A 21853-nucleotide genomic window follows, 5' to 3' on the forward strand; every position below is an offset into this window, starting at 1 on the left:
GGCCAGATGGTTTTCTGCTTTGTTTTTTTTTTCCCCTGGAGACCTCAGTGATTACCAGCCTGTGATGCAGTGACTAAACCAGCAGCTGAAGCAAATACACATGCCCAGTGTATGACACTGCAGCTCTCCGATGCCCTTTATATTAGGTATATGCAAAACAATATCATGGCAATAGTTAGCAATTTCAGTTAATAATATCCCAGGGGTGACCTGTTTCTGGCAAAGACAAAGGTGAAGTCCAAAAAACCACCACATAGTTGTAGTCACTGCAATGGCTTCAGTTATGCTATGCCCAAGCACTCCTGGAGCAGAACAAGCAGGTTGCCCAGGAACAAGTGCTGTTTGGGGAATGTCCTTTGCAGGTAATTTCTCGACTTCTTCCTGCCTGAGATGTCCAGATGGAAAGCTGCACTCCCCTATGTGCCCAAAGTGTTTAAGCATAAATTCACAGATGTGATGTGTGCATATAGAGCAATAATAAAACTGTCCAAGTATATAAGATATTTAGTTAGATGGAATCTTAAGGCGTTCTTAATCTTCTGCTTAATGCACTGGGCTTTGCAGTTTGCCTAGCAAAGACCTAGATATGCACAAAGCAGGAGTTATATTGTAGCATTCAAGCAGACAGCTCTTTTATTGAATCAATGGATGTGTGCACGTATGTGTGTGCATGTATGTACTCTTCCAATACCTCTGTCCTTGTAAGAGGTCAAAGAGCCCTGTCTGCATCTTTTGCCATAAAGCATCTCTACAGCTCAGTGGTTCCTGTCATCTAGCATCTTTGAATGACACTATATTTAAGCACCCCTTTTTGTTGGAAAGCAGTCAGCCTCAGATTCCTGGGATTCATCTCAAAATCATTAATAGAAACCAAGTTAGAAAAACAGAAAAACTGCCCAGGAAACCAAAAGAAATTTTTTTCCATACTGAAGCCTGAAGATTATTTTTCCAAGATAAAAAAGGATTYTGGTGATTTTTTCACAACATAAATTCCAAAAGGCTGGGTTCAGTGTGGGAGAAAAGCCAAATGGATTTGCGTGCCTGAAAGATCATCAGAGGCAGATACTCAGCAGGTATAAAATAGCAAACCTATACAAACTGATATGGACCTATGTCAGTTTACACCAGCTAAGGATCTTTCTCCTAAAATCTTGTGTTCCACAAAACACTTCCAGACCTACCAGATCATTAAATCCTACCACTAGGGAACTTTCGATAATGGTGAAATTGATTTACCCCTTTCATTAAAACAGAAGAAAATGCAGTCAGAGTCTCTTTCTCTTTCTCTTCTCTTTTTCTTCCCATCCTCCTTCTCTTCCTCCTTCCTTTCCTCTTTTTCTTCGCCACAGGAGGCTGAAGCTGGCTTGGTATTTTATTTCTGTTGATCCCACATAGCTCTGCTTCATAAGATGTTCTTTTCTGGTGCTGGACAGATTTGCCTATTGATACAATGGATCATGCAATTCATAGCCTGGGAAAATCGCCGTCAAAAAGTTGTAAATAATGAATCTTCTTCTTGAAAGAAAAACCACCAGTTCTTTTACATCAGCATCAAATTTCACATTGTTCCAAATAAGCATCTGAATTAGATTTAATTAGGCTAAGTTTTAAGCTAACTAAACTCCAACAGATTAATACRTTTTTACTGAGGTTTTTTTATGGTATTTTATTAAATCCCTGATCTCAGTAGGCAAAGACTTTGTCTAAAGTACCTGATCAAGAGAGCACTAGAGTACTGGCCTCCATCTCTTCTCTTAGTTTCTTTTGAATTGATTTCAGCTCATAAATCATAATCAAGGTCTGAATCCACAGTCTCCTGCACTACAGTGGTGCCTCCTATTCAAGCTAAAGGAGTAGCTCCATTAGATGACAGTAATAATGGGCTGTGATCTTATAACTGGGCTAGCCACTGAAGAATTCCACACATGCAGCTAGCATTTTCTCAGACATCAAATATCACAATTATTATTAAATTTCATGATGTCTGTAGGCAACAATCATTGTCAGGATCCCCTTGTGACAGAGAAGGTATATGCAGAATCAAAGTCCTCACCCTAAAAAACACATAGACCAAACAAATGGGAAATGGGAAAAAACAAACAAGCATACCAGAAATGGAAATCAAGACATGAAGAAACACCTCACTGACATACACAAAGCAGGTGTAAATTATAGTTTTCCCGTAAGTTTGATATCTTTTTTGGCACACATCAAAGCATGTGAAAAGGGAAATCCGGAAATTCAGTTCTCTACAAAAATCATTTCTTTATAGTCCAGTGTAAAAAGAGCTGATTTTAAGTAAACCTAAAAGCAAACTAAAAGCAGATTGTATGTTTTTTTCCTGCCCCCTTATTCATCTTTGCAAGGGTCATTTTATTGGTGGCATCATGCCAGTGTTCAGTTGCTCCAGAGGGGCAAGCTCTACACAAATAGCACAGGCAGCTCCTAGTAGGAAAAGTTTGTAGTCAGACAGACAGGAGCAGGAGAGAGACATACAGCACAAAAGGAAATGACTCACTGAAGATCACACAGCAGATCAGTGGCAGAATTAGGAACACAGCTCAGACCAGCTGCATGTCAGCCTAGTAATACATTACTTCCTAGACTGCTGCCTCTGTTCTCTCAGGAGGCCTAGAAAATCCTGGCCAATGTGAGGACTCATGCACATAGGACTGCCAACATTGCCAAGGAAGCAAACTGAAGGGCAAAGTTAAACAAAATCTCTTTCCCGTCTTTCAACTCTGGAAAGCTTCAATGATACATGGAATTCTGGGAGACAAAATGCATTCAGTCAGAACCATGAATTTTAACTTTAAAGTGGTTGTTGCATCCCTCACGCTCCTCAGATTTTTCCAGAACCATGATTCCCTAGGAAGAGCAACAGTCATTACTACCTCCTGCTTCTTTTCAGGAGACAATAGTGAAAAAACATGTTTGGGTTTTTTTTTTATTATGAAGTACTCAACTATCTCCCAACCTATCATGAGCGCCAGTGGTGCCTTCAACACAGAGAATTTAAAAAAGCAGGTATGAGGCTCAGAATCACAACATGCACCATCAAGTTACTCAGGGGATGGAAAAACATCAAAATCTGAATTGGAGTTACTATTAGTCACAACTTCAGGAGCTGGCTCTGTGCATGTATATGCACCCGTTAATCTTTCTCTAAGGTTCACAGCAGCAGGCAGCAATTGTGTGTTGCTCGGAAGCAGGCAGAATTTTCCAGGGCTCCTGAAAAGCCATGGCTTGCATCTGAGTGCCTCCAAATCTTATAGATCTGTGCAGACTAATGAGACCTCCCAAATTAACTTCTGAATATCAAGTGCCTGAGACAGAATGGTATGCAACCTATGATGTGGGACTGACTCACTCCCACGGGAGCAGTGGTTCTGTGGAGTCTTGGCTTTTTCAAACCTACACTGAAACCACTAGGCCCCCTCCAAGGAATAGATACCTAGTCCTGGTCCAGTTCAGCAGATGGGAGACAGCACTAAGAATGAGGAGGAAATGACAGTGGGATCAGGTCACCTCTGTTAACATTTATGCAGCCAATGTGTTTGTCTTAAGAAATGCGAGAGAAGGCAGCAGCTCAGAACTGTGACATTCCACCTTGTTGTTACTCATCTCTGTGGGTAACTGATCTGGATAAAGCTCCTAAAGTTTCTAAGTTCCAGAAAAGAAAGAAAACAGGACACAGACTGAAGAGAAAAGAGGCACCAAATAAGCAAGCCAGGGTCCCATCTTTCAGCTAAGCAACACACTGATATAAGGAAATGACCTCCATCTTGCACACTCTTTTTCATTCCAGTTCTCAAGGCATAACATAACATAGAAGCTGTTAATCCTACACAGTGAAGATAGGACCCGAGGAAAAGATGGAACAAATGTCACTTGGGCCAGTTATGTAAGAACAGTGTCCAGAAATCCTGTACACCTGTCCAGGACGCCTCAATCACACACCCCTAGAGCTTGCCTAGCAGACTGACCACACCACAGTCCCAACTAACCACGAACACAGCACAATTAGAACCTTGCTCCTCCCATTCTCACTGCAGGCAGAATAACCTAGTAGTGGAGTCTCTGGCTGCACTGCTGGAATTTCATGATGGGACACTGATCAACACAAGTCTGGCATGGGGAAATTGAGGCTGGCAGTATTATGCCAAGGAATTCCCAGCACAGTAGTTACAATATTGTCAGGACCTGATTGCAAGATACAGCATCAAGAAGCCCTGTGGTGCTGCTCTCCTTTATCTGAAACAAGGAGGACGTTCAGGGCTGAACCTAAAAGTATTCTGAAGCCAGGAGGAAGATTCACATTCACATAAACAGGCTTTGACTCTGTAATTGTTATTGCCCTAACTCCCTATTTTTGTTTGTCTGTCTCACAACAGTCACCTGCTAAACTTCTATGCTAGAGCAAAATTAAAAGCGGTGATCACTAACAGCATTGATTTAGTGCTAGTGCAGTGCCTAAACAGAGCATTTCCCAAAAAAGGAGTTCTCCAGCAATCGCCCACACAGGCAGCATTAGGTCACGTTTCTTCAACATGGAAAAGACCTAAGCCACAAGCACACAGCACTGTATTTCTGTGAAGAACCAGAAGGCCTGGAAGTACTTGTGGAGGGGGCACATTTAACTGAGAGATGCTACTCTGAGTCCACTTTCTGACCATCAGCTTTGTGCCTCAAACCACATCTTTAGGTCTCTCTCCACATGAGAACAGTGTTCTGGTACAATGAGCTTTTGAAGGGGGACTCCATTCCCCACAGTAATTGCAGTTCATCTGTTGTGCCTGCCTAAAATAATTAACCAGTGGCATTCCAGGCACAGCATCTTATTTTGAGATCAGAAATGACTAAGAAAGAGTGGAAAAATTAATAGCTTAACTCTGAAAATTGTGCTCAAAGGTTGCCTCCAAGAGTTTTATTATTTACCTCAGGTTTTCAGGCCACTTTGTTTAAAATAAAAATACTTCAGCTGAAAGGAGGTTGCTTTCCACAATGCAATATGAGCTTGCTGCCAAATTTAGACACACAAACATGGAGCTTGGCCAACTTTTAAAACCCTGCACTGCAAGAGTAGCCTATGTGAATTGTGTATTTGCTTTAGATTCAGCCTTTAGAGGACCCAGACATCCTTAACTTTATCTAAAGAAAACAGAGTGCTGCTGGCTTTGCCTCCTCTAAAAATCAGATGCTCTGAGAGTATTTTTGCCTATAAACCTACCTGCTTAACCCAGTATCACTCCTTCCATCAAGGGATCTGAGTACTGTACTACACTACTCAATTTAACTTTCTAGCACCAATTTTTCTGAGAAACGGATATTTATCCCCTTTTAGAAGGTGAATGAAAATGAGAAAAATTGAGTGACTTGCCAAATGTCACAGAGGAAATGGGTCAGAGGTCAGAAATCCCTGACTCCTCATTTGTTATTAATTCTTATATAATACAATAATCCCAGCTGAATTGGTGGTGTAACATGGAACCTTTCAGTGTTCACTAATTTCTGAGGATTTATTAGCATAATAAGCATCATTACTATCCCTTTCTTCCATGAATTCAGCCTACAGCTCTGAGGTTCAATTTTACCTGCTCATTAAACATAAAGGCTAGCAGAGTAGCCACTGTCAACGAAGAAATTAACAATGGTCTTCTAAAGTTAGTGCATCTTCTGATAAGTGTGATTTATGAAAACAGGGTTGAAAACCATGTAACTGCCTAATATTTCTGGCAAAAACTGCCTGCCTCCAAATGGCCCTTGAGGACTTCTAGAAGTGAAAAGCCCCTGCATGATGATTCTAGCAAAATTAACTTCAAGAACAGACAGCTCTATAGGGAATGGTTTAGATAAGAAAAATACTGATCCTATCAGTTTATAGAAACTGGGCTCTTTACAGTCACAGATAATGAGGAACTCCTGCCAGAACCACAGCAGAGAAGGCTGTTCCTTTGGTTCTTCTTGGCTCCATAGGGGAACTGAGTACTTGAATAAGGGAGGTATAGACATGAGTGTCTCAGTTATTGTGCAGGAGAGTAAAGGAGAGCATCCCTCTGAAGCACACTAAGCTGATGTTATTTGTTACCACTTTCTAGAGAAACTGAAGGAACATTTCCATATTGCCTTCACCCAGAAATGGCAAAGCACTGTTCAAAGTGGTCATGTTCACCCATGACAAAAATGTAGCCATTCTGGAGTGGAACATGGCAGTGCTTCACAGAACAAAATCCACTATATAATAGTTTAGGACCGAGAAAAGAAAGATACCCACCTGGAGACCCCCCCCCCAAACTTAAAGATATTGTGACATTGTCAATTACTCCCAAAGACTCAAGCACCTAATTCTGCCCTTCAGCAGAAGTCAAAGCTTCCATCATTGTAAAACTTGCCATCTTAATCAGGACAGAGATGGTAGTTGTGAGGAAAAATGCACTTGCGCTTTTAAGAACATTGCTAGAGGTCTCTGAAAATCAGACACAAAAGGGAAAAAAAAAGGCTTCTCTCATCAAACACACTACACCTCTTCAGTGCAGCCCTGAGACACACTGACACTGAGCTGCATTAAGGGAAGAGAAGTGATCATTCAATAGGATCTAGCCAAACGTACGAGTACATCTGAGCTGATTTTAGCCTACTCTGGGCTGGAATGCACAGCAAACAAACTGGCTCTCCCCTTGCTTGCTTTACAGTCTTTGCAATATCTGTTTAGAATGAAATGGGACAATTTCCCCTTGGCTCAGTGGAACAGATCCCATTCCTCTCTCCAAACATATACCTGAAACCTGAATGCTCACCTTGAATTAATTGCCAGGCAGGCACACAAGAGAAAGTTTTGCCTGGAGCAAATTGTACTGGTGCCCAACTTACATCAGACGTGCTTCATACTGCTGTCTCCCAATCCAGCTCCTCACAGTTGGGCAGAACAGCACAAGCTTGTAGAGCTCTGCAGAGCCATGGAACCTGTCATTCCTTCCTGTGTATGATTGGGTAACAGAAACCGTCTCAAGAAGGGGAAAGGGAAGAAGACAGTAAAGCTCATTTAAAGTTTCTACTCTGAGATGGAGAGATGATCTACAACACTGAATGAAGCAATACATATTCACCCATCAATACAACATAAAGATGTTCAAGTTACTTTAAATTAGCAGCCTAACTCCCAGAAGCAGTTGTCTGTACACTGAAAACTACATATGTATATTTTTATTTGCTCTCCTTTCCAATCCCCAGCCCTATTTCACAATTACAAATCACTCAAGCAGAAAGTGCTGCACCCAAGGCAGGGATATTAAGATTGTAATTTTCTGCTTGCTTTCTTTGCACAGCCCCAGGTCTCTGCACAAATTCCTCATGAGTGAAAGCCTTTCCTGTCTTTCTGAGGGATACACCTCTCTTCCCTTCCCCAAGGAATGGATAGTATTATCAGAAAGTAGGACACATTTAGCTCTGTCCTACCTTCTGATGGCCCACAGTAGGATGTCTTAGAGATAGCAGGATGCCGACAATAAAATAGGTCATTCTCCCACATCACAAAAAGACAGTAAAATTATATGTTGAGTGTTCTCTGGAGGATGCCCATTCAGACCTCTGTATGGAAAGCTCATGGAAAAGATCATTTGCAGAAACATCTTCTGGACAATAATTGAAACAGTATGAATGACCTGGGAAGCCAAATCAAGATCACAAAGCCTGGGGGAAGATGCTTGTGACCAATCACAGATTCTGCCTTCAGGACGTATATAGTGATTCTGCTGCTGAACAGACTCCAGATGGCTGTCCCATAATGAACTGGCTCCCTCAGTGCTCAGAGCAGTGAAAACCTTTTGTCAGTAGAGGAAACAGCTCTGACTCAAAAGCATCCAGGGAATGGAGCTGGTGAGTAACACAGTGCTGTTTACACAGTCGCACTGCTGACCATAACAGTTCTAAACCCTTTTACTGTTATTTCTTTGGCATGTTCTTCCACAACTGCTTATTCTTCAAATTTAACTAATTCCTCACTGGCTGGTGATACAGCTCAACCAGAAGCATCCGGCCCTGAATCACTAGTTCCCTTAAAAGAAACCTTAGGAATGCCAAGTTATTACTTTTCACCTCATGTGCCAACTCCTTGCTCAGGCCTCAGCATCCTTGGCTTAATAGCAATGAATTTACAAGCAAATATAGGACTCAAAAATGCTTGCTGCTGCTGAGAAACTCCCAGAGTGCTAAGTCCTCTCCAGACCGAGACATACCAAAGGCAGTGACACTCCCTCAGCACAAGACCTGCCTCAGCTGCATGAAGACCTGTTTATTGAACAAGTGAAAAAGAAAAATCTGTTAGTTATTTTTTTGTTATTTTTTCCCAATTTCTAATATTTCTACTTAAATTTTAGCCAGATTTCCTAAGGAAACAGGTCACATGCAATTATATAATCATCCATCCATCCAAACTGCTTCTTTCTCCCTTCTTCTTGTCATTTTGAAACATAATAGCCAGTTCTGGCTACATTTGAGAGTGGGGGACATGTCTCATAGTTTTACAGTTCTTACAAGTTTTGTGAGAATAAGAAAAGAGCAGAGGAAAGATGCATTAGCGCTCATGCTGTGGGCAAGACTACAAAACCCAGTCTTACTTCAGGGTACTGACACAAGATTGATGTATCAGATRGCCTTAAGCTGATTCACAGAACTCCTTGTTTCAGTTTTCTTCCCCTGTCTTAAGGTGAAAGTCAAGAAAGAAAGGAGGCCTCCACAGGAGAGCCAACACACTTTCTTTTTGCCTAAAGCTAACTTAGATGTCTGCATGAGCTGCAGTCATTGAAACTCCTTTCAGTGGGAAGAGCAGAATCCCTTCTTCAAAACCGTTTCAGTCCTGCAAATGCAAAGCTCCAGATTAAGTATTGAGTGCTGATATTTTTGGAGAATGATTGACCACACTTCACCTAAGCAAACTCAAACCAGGTTATTTTAAAATTTGAACAGAAATGCCAACAGCAGAACAGCATGAATGGCAAAAAAAAAAAAAAAAAAAAAAAGGATGTAATTTTAGTAATCTACAGGTGATGCTTGCAGGATCAGTAAGATCACTCTGGCAAGATTTTCACTTAGTGTAAACAAGTGTGGTTTATTAACTTTGGAAGAAAGGGACTGGGGTTCACACCTGCAAAAGTAGAGTTGACTTCATATTTTGATAAGGACCAGCTCAGAGCTACTGAAGCCAATGTACATACACCTACTTATCCTAGTATCTTTTTGACACTGTTGTTAATATGAAGGTGTGCCTATTAACTCATCAGTGCAAAGGTACACGTTGTTTCTGCTCAGGAATTATTGGGCAATGTTGCTCCTGGGTTTTTAAAAATTCCTATAAAAAGCCAGCTCAGTAACAGCAGAAGCAATGTCCTATAGTTCCCCAAAAGGTGTGTTTTGTACACCAAATGCTCATAAACATTCCCTGACATGGGCCTGACAGCATGTACCCCTTCATCTAAGACAGGTCTTGAGTTTACTAACAGAAGAAAGAACAACAGTGCCCACAGTACAGACACAAAAAGAACCGGGCTTCCAGTGCCAGAGCCATGGTATGCATGGAAATCCTGAGACAGCAAAGGCAGCATCAGCCCTGTGCTCTAGTGAAGAAGCCCAGGTTCCTAGGCACATTACCTATCAGCAGCCAATACAAAAGCATGAAAAATGTCTCCCTTTACATTTGCCGCTACAGCTGTGTACAGCCAGGTTTACTGGGCATCCCACAGCCTGTCCTCAGCACTTCAATACACACATGCCTGCTCCCATGAAATCATAGCTGAAATCACTGCCAACAAACATAATGTAGGCCTCTTTCACTCTGGACTCTTTGAAGGAAGTCCATTAGCCTAACAAGGTTTCATTGTCTGGGTAGTACCAGCATAAACTAAGAGGTAGCAGATTTTTTTCCAGGCCTCCCCATGCTTTAAGATTGAAGAAGGGATACCCAAACCTTTTGCATGTCTCTAACTAGCCTCAATTAAAATCAGTGTTTTCTTCAGTGTAAAGTCCCCAGCCCCATTACAACCTATGCAGATCCTGGTTTGGATCAGCTTCAGATCTGGTCTCAAGAGAGGGAGCTGGAGAAGCTATCATTACAGCCTACTCCATCTCTCCTCCACATGACTGCTCCCTGGGCAGCCAGCAAACTGCCCGTCTGGCTGTGCCAAGGACACTATTAATTGACAGGCTACTCATGAGCTCAGGCTCATTGCCTCCATGGCCTCAGGGCTGCTTTACCAGCTAGCAGACTATTCAACATGCTTTGGGGTAAATTCAAGATTTCCAAAGGAATGGAACATTCTGTATTGATTGCTGGACTTTCCCTTTTCCTAGGGCAGAATCAATCAGAGATGAACAGAAAAAATTTGAAGTGAGCCAAAACTACAGTAGACAACTACCAAGAAGCCTATTTATGTGGAGAACTAGAGTCAATGGCTGCCATACAGAGCTGAAATCTGCCACAGATTCCAGACCACTGGAGGTTCACATACCACTGCCTGAATAGCAGGAACTTGCTTTGCCATCAAAGGTGCCCAGTAGATCATCCACTAATGCTCTAAGTAGACATAACTGCTACAATCAGCTGCAGTTTGTGCAGGAAGAGATGAAGCCAAATTGATGGGTTGCTGCAGTTTATACACACTATAAATCACAGAATCACCGAATGGTTGAGGTTGGAAGGGACCTCTGGAGATCATCTAGTCCAACCTCCACTGCTCAAGCACGTTGCCCAGGATTGTGTCCAGGTGGCTTTTGAATATCTTTTGAATATTTGAATATCTCCAAGGAAGGAGACTCCACAATCTCTCTGAGTAACCTGTTCCAGTGCTCAGTCGCTCTCACAGCGAAGAAGTTTTTCCTCGTGTTCAGATGGAATTTCCTGTGTTTCAGTTTGTGCCCGTTGCCTCTCATCCTACCACTAGGCACCACTGAAAAGAGTCTGGCCCCATCTTCTTTACAACCTCCCTTCAGATACTTATACATGTTTCAACCTTTCACCCGTTTGGGGTTCAATCTTTGTTACCAAATGGACCAAACCTCTTGGCTTCCTGACCTCATCTGCACTGAAAGAGCATCAACTTCTCAGTGTGGCTGCAACATTTATAAAAACATAATTTAAATAATTTCTCTTCTCTCATCAGGATCACATATCTCAACTGCATTAGCCTTCTTTCTAAAAATCTCCAGTCATTGATAACACCTCTTCAGCTGCACCACTGTGAACCACAAAGAAATTGTATAGGTATGCAATGTACTAGGCGTTGCTCTGGGCTTCTCCCCCACTTTGCTGAGCAACCTATCATGGATTGTGCACAATACTTGAAGAAAAACTGGAGCAAGCAGTCTGATCTTTGCACGTTCTTCTGCATTGTCCCATTTCCCGTATACAAACGGGCCCCATTTCTCAACTGTTGAAATCAATGTAATTTCAGTGCATTCAGAAGGACTACACTGAGTCTGGCTAGATGCAAATCTTACCACACACCATTTGTAAGTTATATTGAATTCACTTGTGTGAAGGGAAGAGCTGTTATTTTATGGCCAGAAGCCCCTGAAAAACTTCAGAGGTCCATACTGATGCAATTGACCAACACATTTTCTAAAGCAAACTCCTAAAAATGCACCCAATTCCTACATTAGTGAGAGCCATCACTATCCAGGTCAAGGAGACAACTAAACTCTCAGGTTTTGCTAACACCTACTATTCACTAGCACTACAAAGAGATGGTACTTCTGCTACAGATTAATCCTATRTCAGATGTCTGATATTGCGTTGTTGGGTTCTGACCTTTCAGAAAGGCAGAAAGCCCGCTAAGTTTATAATATGATGCTTTGGCTGGGAGAAACAAAGTTCAGAATTTTCATCCCTTCTGAAGTCAGCTGAATTCCTATTTTAGACATCATCTCATTTCAGCACAAACCCAATCATTGTGATAAAACTATCTTCTGCTCAGCTAACTGAGCTTGTTGTCCGCATATAAGTGCGCACAATCCAAGAACTAGGGGTGTAAGCATGAGTATAATTGGTTTCACATTCCAGTGTTGAGTGATCTTTCCAGACCCACAGCTGTCAGGCATGGTTTCAAATATAAATCACTGTCTTCACTGGGTATCTCCAGTCTCTGTAATACAGAGCATGAATTCCTCTAGCAGCCTCCTGCTGACTTTCAACCATTTCCTCTCAGAACAGCAGAATAATAGGGAGATGAAGGAGAAATCTACAAGCCTTAAATATTTTTGAGAACAATAAAAATCAAACCTTTCCTATTTACAGTGCCTTTTTTGCTACCACAACTACACATGCACATACATGCGTACATTTATTAAATGTGCAGGTAGACTGATATGTGTATATTTTTGGAAGGAACAGCAACTCATAATAAAGCTTTGTGTAAAGAATATTATGTACTAGTGCTCCCCCTGCAGACAAATAGATCCAGTTTTCTTCTATCTCATTCTCCCTAATTAGCAAAGTGAGAAAGAAAAGTAAAAAAGAGTAGAAAATTGCATACTGTGGTCAAGAGTTAAAGAAAGTTTATGTAACACTGTATATTACCTGATTAGTGCCACATAAGATAAAGAGTCTTTGCAGTATCTACCACAGAAAGAAAATATAAATCCTCAGACATGCTTTGAGGTACTTCAGCAAAAAGGATTATATGGCATTTAGATGACTAAGTCTGGTCACTAGAATGTAATTTTATAGTAACTTCCTAGGGCTGGTTTACAAATCCCTTTKTAAATTACACTGTACTTCCAGACTTCCATAGATGGTTGTGTAATTATGTCTAATAGATGTAAAAGTAATGACTACACTTGGCAGATTACCATTTAGAGGACTGGATTACTATTTAGAGAGCAAACCATTTAATAAGATAATTTACATAGCAGAGACTTGCAATTCACCAGAGATACCCTAATATAACAAAATGGTTGTGATATAAGTGAGTTATATATGAGTTCACTTGCAGTGGAACAGAAGAAACAAAGAACAAAGATGCAAGTGATGCCATTAAGCAAAACAAAAGGAAAATAAAGCAGGAATAAACCTCAAAATTGGAATCAACTGCAGCTATCCAAGGTCACTTTTGTTATGCTGAAAATTTGAATGATAGGCCAGTACTTCTCAGATAAAAGCAGAAACCCCAGGACTTTGACTTTTTCTGGTTGGCAAGAACATATAGTAATGCAGAGGTACATCACCATTAAATGAAACAGGGCATGCTACTGCTGTCTTTTGTAAAACCTTTTACTCAATGTAATTATTAAGGCATCCCAACACTTCAGCAGCCAGAAATGCTCTTGAAATGTGCGAACTGATTAGTATTTTTCCCTAGACAGAAGAATGACAAGTTTGGACTAACAGCCTGTAAGAGAAGTAGTAGGAATGAGAGAGCACAACAGCGCTGGGACAAATGTGATCGGGGGAAAGAGACAGGGACCTTACTCCAAAGGTGCTAATTGTCTCAGGTCCCAGCCTTTCATCTATGCATCCTTGTGCAGAGAAGGTGTACTGACAGATTAGAAATACCTAGATGCACTCTGCATATTTAACACACACCTGTCAGCCAGAATCAACATTCCATCTTCTCTTGTTTGGTAAGCTTTTAAGGAACAGGGCTAGAGATCATCTTTATTCAAATCCTGAAAATAGGCTGAAAGAAGGAGTCCTATTGGTCTTGGTTAAAAGCAACTGCACCTTTGGAAAGCATGAAGAGGAAGAAACGTCTTTTTAATTATCTGATCAAAATTACCTACTATTAATATATGGTCTGGAAAAAAAAAATATATAAAAATGTGCTAGTTGCATGTTTCTACAGGATTCCAACACAGTTCTCATGCTGCCAACAGTTCTCTGGCTAGATTAATCGATTTTTAAAGCTGGGTGTACCTTTTCTCTAAAATAACTACAGAAAGACCCAGAGAGTTTCTGCAGATGTCGCTAAGGAGTTTCAGGGGCTGTGACTTTACTGCCATCTACCGACAGAGCAGCAGATGTTTTCTGTTTGCACGGATGCCTACAGAAGGATGGACTAAGCTACTACGTCCATCATCCAAAAACGCTTGTTTTATACAGGCTTCTGCTAGCTACATCAGAGAGCAACACGCAGAACCTCAGAAAAGTTCACTTATATTATATGCTAGGAGTCACCTGTCCTTCCTGCAGCTAGACGAAACTGTAGCTTGTAGCAATGAGTTCCACAGCTTTCTTTCCTTTTTTTTCTTCTTTTTCAGTTTAGTCAAGCATTCTGCTCCTAGTAGATAAAAGGAACATACTTTCAGCTTAGCTCCCCTATAGGTTGCACAATGAACCTAAGAAATCTCTTTTTTTCCCCTCTTTTCTCTTAGATGTCAGTCCACCCCACATCTATCTGCTGAGATAAAACAGTAACTAAAGCACACAGAAGGGAAGTTAACTGCCTCAAATAGAAGATCAAAGCAGAACCCAAAACAGAACTCAGATATCAAGTCCACTGTGAGGGTTTAAAATAAATATCCATATTTTTCACAGCTTTCATTTTTCTCTTCTACCATGGAAAAACAACTGATTACAAGAGGGTTGTCTCAGGCAAAAAGCAGTTTTTGCTGTTAGTGAACAGCAAGCTCAAACAAATTTTCTCAGTGCAAACAGAACAGAAAAAATAAATTTGCTTTTTAAGGTTGCTCATACAATGCTTCTAAACCACCTGCACACTGACACTTCAAGCAAGTGAAAATGAAAGCTTTTTTGCAGAAATATTTAATGCAATCCTGATCCAATGCCTATTTCGCTGTAACTTATTAAGTAGCAGGCCTTCTATAGTAAGACTATGAAAGAATGTTGTCATTTTAAACATAACCTTTCAAACTGCTGGTGTTTTATATAGTCACATTAACAATCAGAAGAGTTCTTTCATTTCGCATTTCATCTCCCACAGCCAGTTGTTTTTACCATACACCATTCAGTCTAATCTTAAATAGCAACTTCAAGAATTCAGCTACAGTCTAAAAGATATCTTTGCTCAAAACCACAGTTGGTAGCGACAGCACAAGACTGCACACAGCAGCGCCAAGTCACTGCACAGTGGCTCAAACCATTCTTTTGAGGAGGAAAGGCACATCCATGTCAGGTTTGCCCTCAGAAAACTGCTTACCAAGATGTAAAGTGACCTCCTACTAATCTCATCACATTCAGAAAAAGAAATCTGCTTACTTAAGTATTTATTAAAATTATAGGTCAACATTCATTTTTATCGCTTTGAACTTTTCAAAAATATCTTGGGTGTTTGCCATCCCGCGGGAGGATTTTTCAAACCAGCTCTTTTCCAGATGCGCTCCAAATCTTTCTCAAACTTTATCTGAAACAGGGAAAAAAAAAAAAAAAGGTAACATAGCTTAGAAGTAATACTCAATCATTCAGTCACTGCCCAAGTAGCCCAAGGAGAAGCTAAGTATAATCTGCATGAAGGAAACAAATGTTTTTATCTAGGCAGTTTGTTCTATCTGTCAAAATACAGTTAGCCTTACTGCAGAAAAAATATCTGAAACACATGAGGAACTTGAGAGTATTGTTTAAGAATCCTGTATTAGGAAAACTGAGAACATAGATAATAAAACCATTAGAAAACTAAGAAGATTCCTCACCATAATGTGTTCAACCCTGCTTCCCACAAATTTGAAGTGAAAGTACATTTAGCCTCTAAATGTAGAGTACATTTAGTACTTAGACATTTAGAGATGTCTAAGTATGGGGAAAAATTATCAGGAAATAAACAAAAAACTACAGCATGGCAGACCTAACAGACTATTGAAAGGCAGTGCTGAATAGTCACTAAAAACATCTATATCAATTTGAAAGAAGGCCCATGTCTCCTCCTACCCCTTCTATTAAGAAATATAAAAGGTTTCTAGATAAAAGAAGAAAATAGGACATTCTCTCTCTGCAGTGGCTCTGTAGAACCACTTGAGGATGCTGACAAGACAGGCAAGAAATTAAGACTAAACCAGCCTCCCAGATATATTGGAAGTTGATGAATTAATGATTTACACACACACACATGAAAAATTATTTTCTATTAGCCACTTATCTTTACAAGTTACTGTTAGGCAAGAAAAATCGTGCACAGCCACTATCACATATATCTGTTTACAATCACAGAAATATTCTAAATTATAATTTCTGAAGATGTTCAGGTCAAACAAATCAGAAAAACAGAAAAAAAATTGTACCAGTAAACACTGGATTCACAAAGGCTCTCAGAGCTGCTGCTGTTTTCCCTTAAATCAATTCTATCCAAAGTTTTCCTCCCATACCTAAAGGAAACAGAGGCCAGTTTGTGAAGCAGGCACACTTATGTCATTGTCTTTAATCCAAGCTTACCTGACGTTTCTTCTTGCGACCTTCCTTTATCCTCCTCCGTACAAATTTTCTTCGCTTTAGCAGCTTTTTGAACTTGTGTCGGTTCATTTTCCTCCTGCGGATCTTCAGGACATTCTTACATTCAAGCCTGTTGCCAAGTGTTCCTTCCCCTTCCTCCACATCAGCTCCCACATCAGATGTTGGACAGTCATATCGCTGGACAGGTTCATAGCCTACTTTTCCAAGAACACTGATGACTTCTGCTTTAGGAAGGGAGTATCTAACTGTCAGCCAGCTTTCTAAGGGGCTGATGGATAGTTTTCTGGGGACCAGCATCTCTTCCAGTTCAGGGTCCAGGACATACCATCGCTGAGGTTGAGTTCCATTCTTATTAGATGGCTGAGTGCTATACTTCACAGATGTAGAACGAGAACAAAGAGTGGAAGAGACTGACCTTGGCAAAAGGTGTCCTTTGAGAAGAAAAAGGTTTCACTTAAGAGGCAGAATTTTCAAACATTATCTTAACATAAGCACCACCCCACTCTAGAACCACCAATTATAGCCAAAATAATCTAAGAAAGGAAGCTGCTTACAAGCAATCATTCTCTCTCCATAAAAACAAGGAAGTCTTTTTTAACTTGATTTTACTTACATTACCATAAGTCTATCTGCTAGAATTACGTTATTCAAAATTTTACTGTATAAGCAGTGTAAGGAAAGTGCAATTTGAAAAGACTGCAAACAGTTATCTGTTGCCAAGGAACCTCCTCATAAGTTTAATGGAAATAAAACAGAGCTACACAATAACAACAGACTAGACCAAAGACTTAATAAGATCCCAAGACAATTGAATCAACAGACAAYCTGACCACTCTTGCATTGCTTGCTGGAAAAGGAATTTCTGGGAGCTTAATTATCCCAGAAAAAAACAGAAAAGTAGGCTGCACAATATCCATTTACCTGCAATTCGTGAAGCCTTCACTAACTGGGAAGTCAGCTGTGATACTAACATATTTTTTTCACCTTGTTCACTCTTCCAGATATTGTAGTGACTGTTAAAATAAGCACATTTATTCTATGTGGCAAACATGCTACTTTTGACACTTCAAAAAGAATCCTCTAAATTTAACTCAAAACCCCAAATCGATGGGCTGAGATGCTCTAAACATCCTTCTTGTCTGACCAACACACGCCTGTATTCTGCTGTAGGGGCCTGGCCCACAAGCACTTACAGCCCCGTTGCTGTGTTTCACAGATGATTAATACAGTTTCTGCTGTTTCAAGTTTAAAAACAAGGCAACTTCAGGCCAAAGCCCACTTGCACATTTCTGCCCAGCCCTGTAGTAAGGCACTGTTTCCACAGCAGGAACTGGAATGTCCCAAAAGCCGTCTGCTACCTCAGGTTATCAGGAACAGCAGCACGGCCTAACGRAGGGACATGGCTGACGAGAACCGGCTCACAGCCCCGCGCTGTGATGGCGGGCGGCCGCCCTCTCCCCAGCCCGGCCAGCGGAGCCCCCGCCGCTCCCTGCACCTCGAGGCCCAGTTCACACCGGAGGCGACCGGGGATCCTGACAGCACCCCGCCCCTCGCAGGGCACGAGCACAGGCCCTTCCACCCCAAACCCCGCAGCCCCGCCGGCCTCCGGCGTCACTCACCATCCCTATCCGCCCGCCCACCTCTGCCCCGGAACTTCCGGCTGCCGCCGCTCCCGAGGCTCCGCGCGCCGCCAGCGCAGCGCCGCCAGCCGGCGCCCGCCGCGGGCCGGGGACGCCGCCGCGGGCCCGCGCCTGCAGAGGCGGTAGGAGACGCCACGAGGACCAGCACCACCACCAAGGCCCCGGGCTGCACTGCGGGGGAAGGAGCCCCCTCCGTTCAGCAGCCAGCTGAGGAGTTTCCAAACTCATCTGTTAGAATTATTCTTTCCCTCGGCTTTAGAGATTTCTACTGATGTACCGCCAAAGCACAGCACAGGGCCTAGAGGTCCTCACAAAGAACAAAAAGCCACCCCAAGTCCTGAAGGACAACTCTTGCTCCCCACAAGCTTACCATGCACCCAGCGTGGCCTTACAGTGCTCTCGGAATCACCACTCAGGGTTACTGGAATGTGGCTCTGGGCCAGCTTCCTCCCTACTTAAGCCATGACTGCCAGTCTTTCCAGGTTGCTATTGCTGCAAGCAAGAAGTCAGATCCAGGCTCTTCCCAGGGGCCCTGCACTATCTGAAGGCTATTTCATCCCCTTGTGCAGATTTACTGGCTTTTTAGATCAACATTTTTAAGTACTGGGAGTCCATGCAAAAAGTACACAAGTTGTGTTAAAATATGTTTATGTAATGCTTCCTAGGAGGCTCTTCCTATTGAAGAAAATATTTAGCTTCCCCCTGTAATTAATTCAAGAGGATTATAGTGAAAATCACTGCTGAACACAAGGGCCCAATGTTGTCCTTGAAAGGGAAAACTTCCCCAGCACCAGCTAAAACAGCTTTAGAACAAACACCTAAGCAAGGAAATTTCTATATAGCAACAGGTCATATGTCTCTGCTAGTTTCCTGTACCACAAGTGCACCACACTGTTGTGCAGCCACTAATGGGAAATACATCTGGGACAAGTGTCAGGTCTTGTAACAAGAGGTAAAAGCAAACAGAATGCTAGTTCAGGAGCTCATGCAGAGCAGAAGCGGGGAAAAAAAGCTGTAGGAACCTGTGGCTCTGGAAAGGCAGCATATGAACCAGATTTCAGTCTTGCCTGATTGTTTCTCAGCAGCTGGATTCAGAAACATCCTAAACAGTTACTGTCAGGACACCACTACTTGATCCTGGAGAAACTCGACCTGTTCTGCACTTCTAAAGTGCTTTCTTCCTTCCCTGCCCCCCACAGCTAGCACTGCCTGGCAGCTGCCAGGATGTGCGCTCCCAGCTGGCACCTGTGTTCAGGGCCCCCCTCCACCATTCACCTGGACAGGGCAAGCTCCAGCAGCCCAGCCAGTCCCGAGGAGCAGGGCAGGGCCCCAGCACATGCCGCCAGGGGCACTGCAGAGCAGAGGCGAACTGGCTGCACCACCACACAGGGAGCCCTACCACCCCCCCGCACCCCGGTCACCTGCACCTTCTGGACAAAGGGGGCCCACAAATCCCCGCACCAGCCCCAACCCGATGCCCCGGCTGCAGCCAGTGATGAGCACGGAGCAGCAGCACGGCTAGACCATGCTATGCTACAGTATGCTGGCATGGCACACTGCTCCCAGTGTGGCCCCATGCAGCTCTTAACAGCATAGGGACCCCTTTCCGGGATACTGAGGTTGGCTGCCAATGGGCTTGTTTCTTCCAGTTTCTTTTCACTTTTCCCAAGACACTTGACAAATCAAGGGCTGAAAACTGCTGCTTAATACCTTCTCCACCACTCACAAATCTTGGGCAAAAGAGCACCTCTGAAGGGTAGCCAAGGTAGCCATGCAGTCTGTAGAAACAAGACTGCATAGCACACCTTGTATATGCAGAACTTTCAGCTGAGAAGTCAGCCTCCTATTCCTAAAAAAGGCAGAGGCCCACAGGCTTCACATCATGGTAATCTGGTATTTGGATTCAGGAGGTTGTCTTCTTGACCAGTCTCAAAGCAATTCTGGGATCAGCTTCTGCAGGCAGATGGCAACTGTTGAGCATATACACAATCAATGAAAGAAGGGTCCCTTAGGGGCCCAAAGGGCCTCTGGCATGGACTTACTGCAGGAACAGCATGTATTTCTAGTGCTGTTTGAGTCAGCTGAGTAACAGGACAGAAGGGGTGTAAAATTTTGAAGAAGTTACTRAAACCTGCCACAGCTATCCATAAACTATGAGATAGATTCTACGCTCCTAGCACTCAGCCCAATAAAGCAGAAGAACTACTTGCTTGTAAATTCCCTCAGAGTTATCAAATATATTTGATAATTTTGGACTTTCTGATCAGAGCAAAGCTAGACAGCATTTCCTGTTGCTATGGCAACTGATCACACCACCAGACAGCAAACAGGCACACCTCTACTGAAGTCAGAAGAGGTGCATGTACTCCCAGCCAAGAAACCGGCCCCTCTTTCAACAGTTTTACTTCAGTTTGTATTCAAAACATTTTGGATAGATCAAAATTTGTTTATAGTATGACTTTGTTATACTGCATTTTGTCTTGGCTACTTTAATACTAAGACTTCTACTCAATTCTTTAGTATACCCAGTATGAAATAATTAGTTTCCATTCTGTGTGCAAAGATCAAGTTAAGGCAGATGGTTTGCTGATTTGGGAACAGATTAAACAAGAGGCTAGTCCAGTTAAAACCAGTCAGCACAACTCCATGCAAGTATCTTTTCCCCTACCCTGACTTTCCTTGTATCAGCTGACTTTCCCAATTGCATCTCAGCTGAGAAAGAGACAACTAATCAGAAATATGATAAAGATGTACAAAATGACAACTGCTACTGAGAAATAAACAGGAAATAATTATTCACTCTTCTCCTCTGTATAGGAAATAACAGCACCCACCGAAACTATCCAATGCCAATACATTTAAAACAGGTAACCTAACTGTATTGTGTAAATTCCTGCTACATAAGTAATTTGTGCTATAGAACAGAATGCCAGAGGAAGCTGCAGAGGCCAAAAGCATCACTGGGTTCAAAAAAGAAATCAGTTAAATTCGCAAAGGACAGGTCCATCAGAAATGGCACACAGTAATTCAGAGGTAACTTCTAACTCAGGAAATTGTTAGACCAGAGGTTGCTAGAGGAAGGCTGACTGCAAACCCTCTCAGCTGCCTTGCCTCCTTATCTGGAAACTGGTTTGGACTTAAAAGGAAAAGTGTTAAAACAACTACTTTTGAGGCCACAAAAACATTTGTTTTCTTGTCACATCCTGGGTATTGAAGTTGAAGCAAAACGGATGGATGTTATCTGTCACCGTCATACTGAGGCACCTAAAAGCTTGACCACAGATAGCCTCTAATGAATCTTATTTTGCTGACAATGGATAGAGGAAGGTTAACTCAGCAGTTAGTGTTTTTAGCAAAATCTACTGATATAGCTTATAGGGCTTAAATAAAAGCACTCTATTTCACACTTTACATTGCACCAATTACTCCTCCAGCCAGGATGGACTCCAGCATCACATCTACTATACTTATATTCAGGACATACATTTTAAGCTAAAAATAAGTGTACTACAACCTGTTTGTCTCTTCTTTCAAGACCAGATTTCTTCTTTCCTTATGAGGCACAATGGTATATACAGCTCATAAGAAACTACTATCAAGTAAATTTAATATAAAAATCAAATACTTTAATGAAATTAGGGAGCATGAGAGCAACAGCTCAGATATACCATTAAAACTGATACTACTGGGCTGTGTTTTTTTTTTTTTTAAACATGTGCTGTTCTTCAACAAGCAAGCAGATTGACAAACTACTACTTCAGAGTGTCAAAGATCCTGAGTAAAGAATTTCAAACCACATAGAATGTATATATAGGAAACGTCT

At 41.9% G+C, this 21853-nt stretch overlaps 2 protein-coding genes across 19 annotated transcripts in view; both read right to left on the minus strand.

The window, feature by feature from the left end:
• The window catches only part of MXRA8 (matrix remodeling associated 8), a 114594-nt gene extending 99487 nt beyond the window's left edge, over positions 1 to 15107 (minus strand). For 5 of the 15 annotated variants that reach the window (XM_026073927.1, XM_026073919.1, XM_026073918.1 and 2 more), the window contains exon 1: positions 14165 to 15107. The gene's annotated coding sequence lies outside the window, so the exon portion shown is untranslated. Of the gene's footprint in view, positions 1 to 6797; positions 7005 to 7455; positions 8287 to 13573 lie in introns of all 15 variants that reach the window. The other 10 variants (XM_026073924.1, XM_026073922.1, XM_026073920.1 and 7 more) reach the window with 7 other exon arrangements.
• Positions 15108 to 15196: 89 nt separating this feature from the next.
• On the minus strand, positions 15197 to 21616 carry AURKAIP1 (aurora kinase A interacting protein 1). 4 transcript variants are annotated; one of them, XM_026073930.1, is made up of 4 exons: positions 18401 to 21616; positions 17312 to 17403; positions 16373 to 16821; positions 15197 to 15350 (listed from the first exon to the last, which is right to left on the minus strand). In XM_026073930.1, the coding sequence occupies exons 2-4, from the start codon at positions 17361 to 17363 to the stop codon at positions 15243 to 15245; spliced, it is 609 nt and encodes a 202-aa protein (XP_025929715.1). In that variant the 5' UTR covers positions 17364 to 17403; positions 18401 to 21616; the 3' UTR covers positions 15197 to 15242. The 4 variants fall into 4 exon arrangements, with proteins under 4 accessions (XP_025929715.1, XP_025929717.1, XP_025929716.1 ...); XM_026073932.1 differs by lacking the exon at positions 18401 to 21616 and adding an exon at positions 18010 to 18060; XM_026073931.1 differs by lacking the exon at positions 18401 to 21616 and adding an exon at positions 17749 to 17872.
• Between the last annotated feature and the right edge of the window lie 237 nt (positions 21617 to 21853).

Source organism: Apteryx rowi, unplaced genomic scaffold (genome assembly GCF_003343035.1).
Source record: "Apteryx rowi isolate R43461 unplaced genomic scaffold, aptRow1 scaffold_38, whole genome shotgun sequence".
In the NCBI taxonomy this organism is placed as follows: domain Eukaryota; kingdom Metazoa; phylum Chordata; class Aves; order Apterygiformes; family Apterygidae; genus Apteryx; species Apteryx rowi.